General features: G+C 41.3%; 2 protein-coding genes across 2 annotated transcripts in view; both read right to left on the reverse strand.

Moving 5' to 3' along the window:
- Window positions 1-4549, reverse strand: part of ror2 (receptor tyrosine kinase-like orphan receptor 2) — a 34038-nt gene extending 29489 nt beyond the window's left edge. Inside the window, exons 1-2 of the mRNA XM_076164348.1 lie at window positions 4447-4549; window positions 3665-3764 (exon numbers count right to left, since the gene is read on the reverse strand). Of these exons, the coding sequence (XP_076020463.1) occupies window positions 3665-3728 (64 nt within the window). The 5' untranslated portion in view covers window positions 3729-3764; window positions 4447-4549. The remainder of the gene's footprint in view (window positions 1-3664; window positions 3765-4446) is intronic.
- Window positions 4550-4604: 55 nt separating this feature from the next.
- Window positions 4605-11457, reverse strand: sptlc1 (serine palmitoyltransferase, long chain base subunit 1). The gene is made up of 15 exons (XM_076164349.1): window positions 11366-11457; window positions 9922-10029; window positions 9746-9840; window positions 8862-8955; window positions 8664-8736; window positions 8402-8534; window positions 8118-8247; window positions 7922-8011; window positions 7659-7766; window positions 7378-7473; window positions 7047-7143; window positions 6678-6732; window positions 6355-6472; window positions 6045-6118; window positions 4605-5407 (listed from the first exon to the last, which is right to left on the reverse strand). The coding sequence occupies exons 1-15, from the start codon at window positions 11417-11419 to the stop codon at window positions 5314-5316; spliced, it is 1419 nt and encodes a 472-aa protein (XP_076020464.1). The 5' UTR covers window positions 11420-11457; the 3' UTR covers window positions 4605-5313.
- Between the last annotated feature and the right edge of the window lie 386 nt (window positions 11458-11843).

Below are 11843 nucleotides of genomic sequence, written 5' to 3' on the forward strand. Positions count from 1 at the left end.
TTATGGTGTATTGTACTATATGTGAGGGTTTGACTCAATCATCTCTAAGTACACAACTGCTCACTGAATTGGGAAATGTGCTTCATAATTTATGCCACAGGCCTCCCCAGTCGACCCAAACGCAAACTGTGTGGGGAAAGGTACCGATGTTTACTCCCACCTGGCACACACTCATTGCTGATACAGTTCCATCTACTCTATGAAAATGGCTGGACGTGTGATGACACTGACACTGGTGGAGGGATGTCAAAACAGCGTTTTAAATAATCTCCTTCAGAAGCAACAATTAGAAATGGCATGCAAAAAGATTAAGAGGGAAGAAACTAAATTAACGATAAATAAATAACTAATATTGAGGGCAGATTTTAAGCTTTGTGACTCCATCACATAGGCTCACTTCACAAAGCGATCGGTTGCAAGTGGCGACGCAGGGCTACATTCCTCTCTCAAGCTCATAACTCCCAAAAGCCATGGTTAATATATTATTTCACTTTTTAAAGTCCAATCACTTCATGGTTTTCAACGGCATGAGCTTCTATGGCTGTTTTTGGGTGTCTCTGGGTTTCCAAGTCGTCCTCTCTCTCTCAGGGTCAAACATATTTATCAGCATAATCATTGTCATGCGCTGACAGAAACATTGTTTATTGTTTTGCCGTGTGCACGTCATTGAATCAGGCATGTGAACCTGATCATTATCCTCAGCCTCCCCAATGGGTCAGAGGTTAGATTTAAGTAAACAAAGCAGCAAATTAAAAGTGATTTTACAAAATAATTGATTGTTCTTTGTGACTTAACGACTTGTTAGAGGAGAGAAAATTGCAAATGGGATGTTTGTGGATTACGTCACTGCCTGGCCCGTGGCTAAATACCAAAGCCATTAGTTAATAGGTGAAATGCAGAAAGCTTCCAGCCCGCAGTGACACAAGTGTTTATTAAACTGTCTATGTAATCCAACTGCTGGGGCTCTTCATTGCAACAGCATGAGTGGTTTGTTTCCACTGAGAAAGCATGAGCCCTCACTTTAATCACTCTCACCTGCTGTTTTATGTCTGATTTCTATTTGATTTATAAGAAAGGATGGATTTGAAGTGGAAGGTTGTAAGATAAAATTATAGTAAAGCAGTTACAAGGTTCTTGTAATGAAATGAGGTCCAACAGTCCAACCTTCACAGGGGGGGGGGGGGGGGGGGGGGGGGGTGTCTGATAGCCGAGCTCAATCAGAGATACACCTACACACATCCCAGCAGCTCTGAGGCTGTGAGGTTTACAGGCTCCACTGGATGACAACAAACCATACATGGCATTCAGAAGAATATATTTTACTGCAGACCACATAGGGAGCTTTTCACTTTGCACTTCATAAAAAATTATATGTGGTTTAAAAACTCATTATGCAACAAAAGTATTCTGACAAACTTAATTCACCCCAAAAATGTAGCATTTCTTAAACTGGGCAACAATCAATACTGGACTAGGCTCAACTGATGAAAGTTAAAGTTACATTTTCCAAATATTAATTTATTTGCAATTACAGAATCAATGCTGTATTGTCGCTTTAAAACACACAGAGAGCTTCATCCAGCACAATGATCATAGTTGGAAGCAGGTGGAAGACCGCTTTCTACAGGTTAATTCAGGGACATCACCTCCAATCTGAATCTGTCACTCCAAGTATGAAGTGGACATGTGAACTTTTACCACACATCTCATCTGACTCTAGGTTTGATGAGACATTCCTGCCACACAACAACAGAGAGCAACACACCAACATTCACCAAGAATTGATACGTTTGCCCCCTCTTGGAAAGCTTTGCCATAGAAACAAACCAAGACGTTTACACAGGAAGGATCTATTTAATCACCATGTTTGGTGAGATAACGGCCTTGTAGGTTTACAAAGCATTCTGAGTTGGTCAATGGGCCGACTTTCCTCTTGCCCCAGCAGTTTTTAGTTAGATGTGCTCACAGACACGACTCTCCTGCAGTTAAATACCCTTACACCCCCCAAGCCCACCCCCATTTTCACCCCAAGGGGACAAAGCCGGGCCTTTTCTGGCCCCATGCAGACCAGCAGCAGCAGCAGCACTGCCTCTCCACCCTATAACCCCAAATCGGTGAGTCATAGTGGCTGTGAGTACTCATTAGTAACATGCCTCCACCTCATTCACAGCTACAGCTATTTCCGTTTCTCTCTCTACGCAGTTCTCGCATTGTTCCACTTTATAAAACTCAAATCACTGTTTAAATTCACCTCTCAGCTCCATCTTCATAATGTTTTCATGGATTCCTACCTTGACCACAGATACTTAGTTAGTTCTACTTACATAGTTCTATTATCTAAAACAATTGTAGAGAATGTACACTTAACCTTCTATTGTCTTTCCTTATCTACATTCTTCTTTCTTCCTGCTTTTCCCTGTTCTTCCTTCCCACAACTAACCCTTCTGTTCTTCACAAAAAATCCTTCTAACACTCAATCACCTTTTGGTATTAACAAAAGGTGTATTTCAGTGAAGCTGTGAAGTTCATTTCTGTGCCCTCCACCTATTCTATTCCTACAAAACAGAGTGTAAGAAGAGGGCATCTTAGCCTACTTTATGTCTATTCCGTCAAAGAAAGTGTGTGTATCTCAGTTCATCCTGCAAGTTTGATTGTTCATCCCATCTTATTCACTTATTGCTACTTACAGCTAAATAAATTAATAAATAGAATAAATAAAGGAATTTCACTTCAAAAGTTCCTTTGTAAATGTAATACTTAAGAACTGTGACTCCTGATGATGAAACCTCCACTCTATGAATGTGTCTTTCTTTCAAAGATGAACGGTGTCTTGTCCCTCTTGTGTCTTAGGGGTTCTTTTTAAGGGAAAGACCTTTAGCACCTGAAGTGGTGTATTGAGTCTGACGGGAGGGGGGTCGCCCCAACCCCCCACGACCCTTTCACTTCATACCAAATGGTATGAGGAGCCAGCAACAGGAAATCTGCACACATCTCACCCCCCGCAGCGGGAGTAAATTAATTAGCATGAGTGACAAAGGGGAGAGAGATCCCCTCCAGCTATGCGTCCAATTAACATGACAACGACACAGCGGCCCTCTGAGCCACACAAACACTTTTCTGATTATCCAAGGGCCTGACCAACAAGCTGGGGGAGGACAAAGAACCAGCAACACCTTTAAACCTTTCACATTAGGGTCAAATGTGAGGAGTTATACAGTCGTTTCAGTTCAAAACGCACGAGCCTCACAGACCGAACCAAGTCAAACCACCGAGATGCCTTCACGGTTTAATTAAGGGGAAATAAATAAAGGAATAAAGCAATTTATAGGACACATGTACAAATAGAAGTTATGTTTAAACTTCTCTACGTAGCTTCTTAAGTGATTTCCATCCCCTGAGGAAATAACTTCAGCTGCAGAAGACTGAACACATTTGAACTACAAGGAAAACTTTTGCCCGGTGACTTTATAAAACTTTTTGTTAAAGTTCACATACTATTGTATGAGAAATTTCCAAAATAAAACTTTGTATTGCCACAAGGTCTTTTTCAGGTTTCGGGTCTGAATGCTGCGTATTGAACAGGAGACGTGTTGTGTCAAGCATCCGACCCCAACTTCCATACAGAGATATGTGTTATGTAAAGCGGAGTGTGAAGGACACTTACCCTGGCATCTCAGCTTTGAAGCGAATAAAAGCACCCAAAGTAAACGGTGCAGGATGGAGACCATGGCGTCACTGTTCACTTTAGTTACGCACAAAGGGAACTGCAGAAGGAAAAAAGTTAACTTTAACAGAGGATTGTCGCATCCAGCTGAGATCTTCTTCTTCTTCGTCTTCTTCTTCTTCCAAATCGCACAGAGAAACTATAGAAAAATGCGGATTCCAAGTTCCCAGAGTGTAAAAGACGAAGGTGTGGGACGACTGGAGAGTTAGAGAGGAGAAGAAAGCCGCGTTCATCCCGTGGAGAAGAAAGGAGAGGCGGCCAGAGGCACTCGGGCTCCTGCGCTGAGGTTGCTTCCCAAGTGGCCCCTCACTGAAGAGAGGTGAAGCTCGTAAAGCACACACACACAGAGACACGCACACACACACGCACAGCTTTTGCAGATGGCCCCATCTAGCGACAGAACTGTGACACAATCGAACACATCAAGAGGATAACCAAACTACATACGTATTTACTGTAAATTAAACCTTTCTTGAACTGAACTGATTCGATATTTAATGCATTGTCTTGACAAATCAATAAAACGTCTTTATCTTCAAAACTTGACTTTTAAAGGGCAATAAAGTGATTTCACATAACTATTTCCAGGCCGTTCTGAAAAAAAGACTTGTGAAATCACGTTGTCTCTTTTCTGTCATATTATATTGCTTTAAAAGAGACGTGTTGCCACTTTAACACATTTAAGTGTTTAAATGTGTGGAGACAATGTGACTCTCACCTACCTTATGCACAACTCCAGTTTTCCTACTCCAGAAGATGAGACATGATTGATCCAGGGTTGCGACTCTCCCTGGGGTAAACAAGATTCCATCAGTAGACACAATGTCAGGAGAAGTACATTAATTGTGTACTGTAGCTTTAAAGGCACACTTCCAAACACTGCAACTAGAAAATTCATTTTATTGTTTGTAGTTTTTACAGGTGCTCTCATTCCATTCATCCTCGTTCATCCTGCACAGGTCAAGCGGAGAGAATACCACAACGTAATGATGACTCATAGGTGTGTATGTATCTGAACTGAATTCTCCCAAAGGAGTGCTTGGTCATCAAAAACAAAAACCCATAACAGTTTAAATCAGAAATACAGAATTTTTACATTTCATAAAAAGTGGTGTGAAACGCAGTAACGTAATAAACCTAACAACAAACACCTTCAATCTAAAATATTAACCTTTCGATCACAAGATATAGTCTTTGGTCAATACATAAAAAGCAAAAAAGGAATTTGGTCCGTGAAGATCAAGTAGTTTCAGACTACAGGATGCTCCTCTATTATTTGTTTGTTTTGTGGCCAATCAAGGAAGAAGGACGACTGATGACACGTTCCTCCATCTACATTCATAAGATAACATTAATGTGAAGGCAAAGTATAAATACCTCACCAGATGAATTAAACAACAGAAGGAATAATTAAAGGCTGAAAGGCAAAGCTATGAAACATAAAAATCCATGTTCATCATTTCAAGATAACGACAAGACGTCTATTTGTATGCAAGGCCATCGGGTTTCGGATGATTCAGTAGTTCCATAACAGTGATGCACACTGTGAGTCCACTGACTGGATTCGGGGACTCCATTCCTGAGGTTCTTTATTGGAGGACAGCTTCTACTGCCTCTTGGATACAAGACACTGCCTTCTGGATCTCCTCTTCCGTCTGTTCGATGGTGACCACCACTCTGATGCTGCGGAGGCAAAGGCCAGGCAGTCGTTAGGGACAACATCAGCTGTACATAAACCTATCATGGAACATTTTTAACACCAAATTCAAACACAAAACACTGAAGAAAAGTTCATTAAATAATTGTTTTTCATGAATCTTAATCTTAACTATTGTGATGTTTCTTACATTGTATATTTAAAAAAATCTCATTCATGGCCTTAATTTGAACAAGACTACAACATCAGCTATTGCGTCTGCACACACAGACTGTGAGAAGTAGTAGAGGTAGGACAAAAAAGAAAAGAACTTGAGTGAAAAAGTGGCAATGTCAGCTGTTTCCACACTTAGCTGCCCTCTGGCTTCATTAAACCCCTGGACACAGCATCCCCACTTTCCTCCCTCAGTGCAAACACATGCTGGTTCGCTGAAGCAGAAACACTAAAACTGCCCAAATGCGAGCATGTATTTGTGTGTTTAAGTGTGCGAGATCGCCCGTTTCATAAACGATCAGCTGGATATCCGGGGCCATTCCCAGCGGATCCAGCAGAATATACCGTTTGTGGTCAGTGAACGTAGTTGTGGCCGCTCGTGTTTGCCTCTGTTTTGAAGTATAAATTGGTTGCGTGCTATGCGGGTTCATACAGATAAATCAATCGTACCTGGGTGGAGGGAGGAAGCGTTCCTCTTTTTCCAGGTAACGTGCAATGGTGAGAGCCACCTGCCTTTCCAAACACTGAGAGAAACAGCAAATCAAGTCAATCAATCCCCCACTCAATCACATCAAACTAAACATCGGTCATATGAGAATGCAGAAGGAAAACAGAAGTTGGACTGTAAAAGATATCATTTTAAACTTATACATATGGAATAATTCAGTTTGTAGTGTGGGAAAGGGTGAAAGATGTTTGGGATTAAACCATTGCTTTACATTAGGCTAGTATTTGTTGTGAGAGAGGAACAATGTCTTACATAGTCTACAATGTTGCGGAGGAGCTGCAGGTCATCGTCTCTGGAACCAGAAGTCTTCTCCAGCTGTAAGTGAAGCGCCGGGGCAAAGGAAGCTCCAACTAGCTTCAGACCTGAAATTCTTAAAATAAAAAAAACACAGATTTCAAAATCCCCCCCGGTTCTGAACCAAACTCATCTATTGACATTCTATCATTGGGCAAACATGTCTGATCTGCCTCAGTCTTCCATCCAATTTTCTCTGCCTCTGCCCCCCCCCCCCCCCCCCCCCCCCCCCACCCCCCAGTAATGACATCAATTTGCAGAGAGAAATCAAATGAACTTACTCTTGTAAAGCCATGTACACACGTTCACACTTTTCCCTCAGAACAGCAAAAATATCTGCAAAACCAAAAAGAGCATATGAACGAATGAGGATTTGGACCACATTGGGGAAAAAAAGAGATTGACGTCATAATTAAAGTTTAGAGTCGAAATTCTGGCATTTACATCACAAGATATCATTTTGGCTGCAATGTCAAACCCAGATGACTTAGTAAAGCTGTACCAGTAACTGCTTTCTGGTATTTATTTGCAATTTACACATTACAACACTTCTGGATTCGGGGGTTAGTAGTTTCAGTGGATGTCTGCGTGTCCTATTAACTAGAATGATATTTCATTGTCTGATGACTGTGATCGGCTGCTGCTTGTACCTGGATCCTCCTCCATGATGTTCAGGGCCTCTATGGCAGCAGCAGCCAACATGGGGGGCAAGGAGGCAGAAAAACAGTAGCCTTGTCCTGAGAGACGCTGTGAAACATAGAACAGACAGAAATGTTGTTTGTATACAGAACAGAAGGGGGGAGGCAAGTGATAATGACGCACAATGTGATCAGAGCAGACAGGGAGACTGCTTGGATCCATTTTGGTATAAGACACATTGACATACTAAATTCCTGCAACTGTCGACCCAGCAGGTGCAACTCAGTTTTACTATTCAACTCTGGTGACATTTGAGAGAAAGACAAAGAGAGAGAGATTTACCTGATGGTCGATTACAAAGGAGCGACCGCAACAGAAGCCACCGATGGAGGCCACAGCGTTTTCCATGTTGGCACTGATCAGGTCGATGTCATCTATCTGTAAGGTGATGACCACAGAAGAAACAACCTTCACATTATTATCATTATACATATGTTAAAAAAGTATTTAGAATTCTCCTTTATATCCTTCATCTTCTGCAGTGGTTACCGTTAATATAGCAGCGTATCTCCACTAAGGAAAATGATCAATGTATGTGTTAAGAAACGGTTCAGTGTACTCACATCGACCCCAAAGTGTTCTGTGACTCCTCGGCCGTGCTCTCCTAACACACCGAACGACATGCTCTCCTCCAGAAAGATGCGCACTTTGTACTTGTATTTCAGCTTCACCTGGTGGCGAGACAAAGACCCATTAACAGAGCGAAGATCAAACAACGGAAACATCTAGCAGCACAACCGCTGTATGTATTAAAGAGCAGAAGGCATTATTGTATTGTAGTCATGTTTCCTCCATTCATTCAAGTGTTTTGCAGCGTTGCTTGTACCAATTCAGGGAGCGGACAGACATCTGCAGTGTTGATGTACAGCCCCTCCACTACGATGAACTTCCGGGTCACTCGACCCTTACGAGGATTCTACAACAGACAGAAAGAATGAGGCAGTGAGACATTTCAGATGCTTCATTACCCGACAGAATCTGTGCTACTGAGTATTGAGTCAACCTGAATCATCAGTACAAACCTTCTGATCTTCCAACTCCTGTTCCTTGAGCAGCCTCTCCAGATCTTCCATGTCATTGTGTTTGAAGTATTTGAGAAAGCTGCGTGATGCCTGAAGACCTTTCTGGATGGAGAAGCACGCTGCCTCATCCCTACACATGCAGCCGAATACACACACTGTTCCTTTACACCCTTTACATCATATAACACAAGTCCAACAAGTCATACTAATAACGTCTGCATCTCTTATTTGATTTAATGAATTGATCTCAATCAGCAAACTAAGCCAAAGAGAACACTACTCACACAAAGACGATGTCGCCTCTCTTGGAGTAGGCAGGAATTGCACTGGCGATGGTTGCAAAGCCGTAGGAATAGATGATCGCTTCTTCTGTTTTCATGAACTTGGCCAGACGATTCTCCAACTCCAGGTGAACATCTTAGAAATAAGATTAGAGTAGAAACAGCTTTCAACACACTGCAATCTTATACACAGCACAACACTGCAGTGTCTTCTTGAAATCTCTACACAACCATAAATGGGGACAAGATTGAAATGTTCATTCACCGAAGGTTCCATAGAAGCCCCTGGGACCACATGTGCCGACTCCATACTTCTTCAGAGACGTCAAGGCTTTTTGCTATCATGAGGAAAAAAGAGGAAAAGAACATTTATACAGCAATCCTTAAATTCACGTGCATGTCAGCGACAAGAACATACAGCCATGTAGATATAACTCTTTCAAAAACAGACAGAGGTACCAACCTTGACCCGCTCGTTGTCAAGGAGACCCAGGAAATTAAATGATGCAAAGTTGATGCACTCTTTTCCATTGATGATGATTTTGTGGCTGGGAGGACTGTGATAGAAAAACAATGTTTAGTTGTTAAAATCACAAACATCAATACAAAAACAAACTTCCCTGCTACAAGTTATTCTCTTTGTTTGTTTGTTTGTTTGTTTGTTTGTTTGTTAGCACCTCTCCGCAGGTCAGATCGGCTTCAAATTATGTCGGAATGGGAATGTCCTAAAAGTGATTCCAGTCATTATGTCACATCCTTTTCTGAACATTTGCCTTTTCGGCCACTTTGCCTGGACTTTTGAACATTTGTCATCTTGGTCACCATTTGTTTTTCAGATCTCATGGCACTTCTCAAACAACAGGAAAGTTGTGTGAAGAGTTAGAGAAGCACACAGGGTTACCTGCATATTTTGGTTGACATTATATTGCTTTCAGTCCTTTATTGGATTTACAGAGTTGTACTGTATTTGGAGACTGATGGAGTTACAATGGCTAACAGGAAGGTATAAGAAGCAATTGACAAAATGTATTAAGATCAAATGTAGAATGACATTTTGGAGGTAACTGTTGTCTTCTTTGGTGACAGATCCTCCCTGATGTCTGTCTTTATGGACATCACTACATTTCCCTTTTTTATCATCATTTCTCTTTTAAAGAATGGCCTCCTGTACAGTACAGCATTGTAGATAATGATCTTATCAGGACGTGTTCGGTGTACATTAAAACCATAAACATGTGACCGCAGTATCTGCATAATATATCCGAAAAGCAAAGACGGATGTCAATGCAAGGTGTAAATAGGCATAATAGGTTTCTCCTAAAGCAGAGGGTGTCCTGACTGGTTTACCCTGTAACAACATCATAGCTGAGGGAGGGATGGTCTCTGGAAACAGGGGGAACAAGGGGGTCTGGTTGCCACTCCTCTATTAGGTCCTCTTTTTCCTGCACATACGACACACACGTTAGTGGCACACAAGTTTCCACTGGTCCACATTGCGTTTGACTTTATTGCAGTAATCTTACCTTTTCTGTGAGTTTAGAGGTCTCGTGGAGTTTGTATGTCTTTGAGAACAGAAGTCTGATAATCCACAGTATGAGGATCCCCTCAAGAATCAGGTGATAAGCAGGAGCCTGATGAAGATGTGACATGGACATGAAGTCAGTAGGTGATGGAGGGGGGGGGGGGGTTAAATACAAGAATAACACCCAACGATAAACACAAACAAACAAATAGAAGAAGAAAAACCGGCAACAAGAAGAATTAATTGTTTGTGTCTTTACATGAAAACTGTCAACAGTGTAAAGGTTCAGGTTTTGGGACAGGAAGTGTGCAACGCACGTGTTTTAGACTGCTGCAATTCCTACTTCTGCCAGGAGTTGCCGTGATTGAGCAAGGTTTCGAAATGATTCAAAACGAAATTGAAAGCTTGGAAACTTTTCAAAACCTCGAAATTGCCATTTTTAATAAATAATGCATGATAGAAGTATTAGTAATGCTTCCTTTCGCCATTTCTTTTCCGACACAGAAAATGTGTTCTATCCTCCCGGTGTAATATAATCTGCCAATACTCAACATGAGAACAGATGCACTGAATGACGTCTCTTGAATGTAACCATATCAGTCCAACTCTTACGCAAATACATTTGTCTCTTTGACTAAAAAGGTATACTAGTGATGTCAGAGCAGCCAGATAAACGACAATACTGACTTATAAATGACAATGTCCTGCTGTCATAGCACAAAAGTATGCAGTGAAAAACTACAGCACGCAAAACGGCCTGTTTAATAACATCAGAATATCCACATTAGCTGTTAACTGTAACCGAGATAGACAGAAATGGTACAAAAGTGCTTGGTGCTCGGTGTAGGCCTACTTTTTTAATTGCATAATATGCCACTAACTGTACTGTAAACACGAGTTACCAGCCACACTAATACTGATGTAGATCCAGTTTAGTTATCTTTATATGGATTTTGTAGTTCTGTATTTTACTTTGAGTTTAATCATGTTTTTGGTGTACATGACTTGAGTTCGCAATGACAAAACAATATCTGTGGGAGTAATGAGCCGCTTAACACCGTCAATGCAAAATGTTGTGTATCGGTTTAAGCAATTCAGCGAAGGATATTCTTGCTTCATTTACTTTAATTAATAATACACGACGGTGAAGAATTGTTGGGACAAACCAACTTCCTCGTTACACAAGGAAACGCCCTTTGAATTTTCGCGGCCTCTGGTTGGCTCTTAGGCAGTAATTCGGAGAGCAGCTAATATGTGATTGGCTAAAATTTTCTGTCAAGCAAATTCAAGAAGACATACTTCCTGACTAAGTTTTACGACAAATTGAACAACATCGGGATTGGCGGAGGGAAGACACCTCCAGCATCTGAACAATATATAACTGATGTACACGCGAGCAACAGAAAGAGTTAACAAACAGGGTTTAAAGAAACACAGAAATTTACCTCATAAAAGGCTTGCACCATCTCCACCAACACCCACTGCTGCCCCGACGCCATGTTTGTTGTCGTCGTTCTGACTGCAGCGTCATCAGTGCTGATGCGTTTAAGTCCCGTACGAAAAGCGGACATCGACGCTCAAAATGATTTAAAGCAAACGTATAATATATATACCAGATTAATCTCAGAAAACACGGTGAATACAATAAGTTCATTTTATAACTTTTCAACAGAGTGGCTTAATATGGCAAGCAGTTTAAACATTCAAAAGGTGTCACTTGACCTTGTAGGTGTATAGTACATTTTACAAATTCCTTTTAACTATTTAGAATTATTATTGTAATGATAATTCCAGATATCATCTATATAGCACCGAAAGCGCTTTGACAAAGGTCAAACGAGCTACTTCTCCCCACTGATTCTGGTGCTATTTCGGTTCTAATTGTCCTTGACCTAAGTCAGTGGTTCTTTAACTTCTTCTTTC

Source organism: Genypterus blacodes, unplaced genomic scaffold (assembly GCF_046128005.1).
Source record: "Genypterus blacodes isolate CSIRO-AG114 ecotype Tasmania unplaced genomic scaffold, CSIRO-AGI_Gbla_v1 ptg000133l_1, whole genome shotgun sequence".
Classification (NCBI taxonomy): Eukaryota; Metazoa; Chordata; class Actinopteri; order Ophidiiformes; family Ophidiidae; genus Genypterus; species Genypterus blacodes.

What these genes read in the sequence shown, in the direction of transcription:
- sptlc1 (XM_076164349.1), bottom strand. Translation starts at nt 11,419, where the DNA reads ATGGCGTCGGGGCAGCAGTGGGTGTTGGTGGAGATGGTGCAAGCCTTT. An exon ending in CAGAACACTTTGGGGTCGAT is followed by an intron (nt 7,474 to 7,658) that starts GTGAGTACACTG and finishes ATCACCTTACAG; the next exon opens with ATAGATGACATCGACCTGAT. An exon ending in CATCATGGAGGAGGATCCAG is followed by an intron (nt 6,733 to 7,046) that starts GTACAAGCAGCA and finishes TTGGTTTTGCAG; the next exon opens with ATATTTTTGCTGTTCTGAGG.